The sequence below is a fragment of the Bipolaris zeicola genome, assembly GCF_000523435.1.
Source record: "Bipolaris zeicola 26-R-13 unplaced genomic scaffold scaffold_680, whole genome shotgun sequence".
NCBI classification, from domain to species: Eukaryota; Fungi; Ascomycota; class Dothideomycetes; order Pleosporales; family Pleosporaceae; genus Bipolaris; species Bipolaris zeicola.
Window position 1 is genome coordinate 1 of NW_006912729.1, and position 2,193 is coordinate 2,193.

At 46.4% G+C, this 2,193-nt stretch overlaps 1 protein-coding gene across 1 annotated transcript; it reads left to right on the forward strand.

Annotated features, from left to right (window-relative positions):
* Positions 1-141: 141 nt before the first annotated feature.
* On the forward strand, positions 142-1,062 carry COCCADRAFT_42294 (uncharacterized protein; the record flags this gene model as incomplete). The annotated part of the gene is made up of 3 exons (XM_007720823.1): positions 142-153; positions 215-307; positions 358-1,062. The coding sequence occupies 3 exons, from the start codon at positions 142-144 to the stop codon at positions 1,060-1,062; spliced, it is 810 nt and encodes a 269-aa protein (XP_007719013.1).
* Positions 1,063-2,193: the final 1,131 nt, after the last annotated feature.

Here is a 2,193-nt window from a genome sequence, read left to right on the forward strand (position 1 = left end):
ATCGATGACGTTGTGACTAACCTTGGTTATCGCCAACGCATAGCATACTTGATTTTACCGTTTGGGCCCTCCAAACAATACTCACTAACCTATTCGTGCTTTCATCCAGACATCTTCAAATCGCTGAAACTGGGCAATAAGATGGTTCGAATTGTAAGTGAGATTGGACATTCTGTTGATGACTCACATCATCTTACATCTGCTATTTGTATAGGCCATAGCTCAAATTCGCTCTACCGATTCCGCGGAAGCAAATTTGCACATAAGTGAAGACCTTATTCAACAGGCTTCTAGTGAAGGCGCCCAGGTATGTCATCGTTGGTGATCATGTTGCGCAAATTCTAATGCTGTAAGTAGGCTATCTTTTTTCCTGAAGCTTCCGACTACATATGCTCCGACGGGGCAAGATGCAAGCAGCTTTGCCAGCCTATAGAGTATTCAATCTTTGTTCAAGGTTTGCGAAAACAAGCGAGAAAATACAAGCTGCCTGTCGCAGTTGGCATCCACGAGCCTTGCACTGATGCCGAAAACACACGCGTAAAGAATACGTTGGTATGGATAAATGAGGCTGGTGAAGTCCTGCATCGGTATCAAAAGGTGCACATGCTTGAGATGAAACTCTCAGACGGCCCTCAGATTCATGAAGGCGACTTTTGTCAGCCAGGAAGATCCGTACTTTCACCCTTCGAGACCCCCATAGGGCGAGTAGGTGCAATGATTTGTTTTGATTTACGTTTTCCGTCCCTAGCACAGAAACTCGTCAGCATGGGAGCTGAGATACTCATCTACCCTTCAGCATTTGTACCTAATACCGGGGAGCTTCACTGGATCCCACTTCTGCAAGCAAGGGCGATTGAGTGTCAAGCATATGTCATAGCTCCAGATCAGGTCGGACAGCATAACGAACAAAGGTCGAGCTACGGTCATAGTGTTGTTATTGACCCTTGGGGTCGTATCATTGCTCAGCTAGGGAGCGAGGAGAACGTTCTTGCGTATGCCGAAATTGATCGCGAGCAAGTCAAGCATGCACGGCAGAGCTTGTTCTTGAGAAAAAGGGAGTAAGTTCGCCAACCTAGTCTTCTTGTAGATTTTGGCTGACTGTTTTAGGGACATTTATGGGATTGGCGGCGATCCATCTAATCCATTGAAGCAAAACACAGCTTCGCGGAGCTTCAAGTCAACCATCTTTTCGTCTTCACTAAAACGCCGCATAGCGACAATGGTAGCAGGCATACAAAATAATATCAGCAAAAGTATTGTCATAGTCGCCTTAGGCTCTGCTTTTTGGCTGTTGCGACGCCGATTCTTCCCCAAACATCAATGAAACGTCATCCGGCAGGCACTGTCGTGGATATGAATTTTGCCATAAGCCATACCATGTCATAGTTATGAATAAGCTCAAAGTTAGCCAGGATGCTACAAAAAGTAGAACGCATACTATCTCTTCTGACTTCACATGTCTACAACACCACCATTCAAATATGCGGTATCTACTCATCTGCTCTTCCTCTTGCTTCGGCTTTCCATTTAGCTGCCCATGCTCTCTCCGCTTGTGTCTTGCACCATCTATTCAGTGCAAAATTGGGTAGATACAGTATGGGAGGACCCTCTGGTGGTGGGAGTCTACGGCCATCCGTCAAAAGTTGTGGCCAAAGAGCTAAACCAGGCAATCCATTCATTTCAGGTCAGAAATGAGCTGCCCCACCATGAAAACGAGGAGTTACGCAGTGATGTGAGCGCGAAAAAACAGAAAAAAAGCATAATCTAGTTCTAGATCTTCAGCAGCACCAAGAGTATCAAATTTTGGCGGCGGTGTGGGGTCTTCGGTCAGCACAAGAAGCTCGAGCTCGTGAACACGCAAAACACCAAGAAGCTAAGGCAGAAAAACTCCGAAACAAAAACAAAAAGAGATTCAAGCTGCTACTACTGCCTAAAAGAAAGCTTGCAGCAGAAGCCAAAGAAGCTCGACAGCTAGCACGGGAGGCGCAGGCAAAGAAGCGGGAGGTAAAGGCTACGCAACTTGCGGCTGCCCGGGCTGAAAAAACAACAAGAACGTGCTGCTTCAACACCAAAAAGTCTTCAGAATAGAGGGGATACAGACAAAACAAAAGCTTTATCAAGTCTAGTATCAAAAACAGCTAAGCGTCGTGGTGTTGCGGATGATCAGAATGGTGGTGCGTCTGCAGCGCAGCC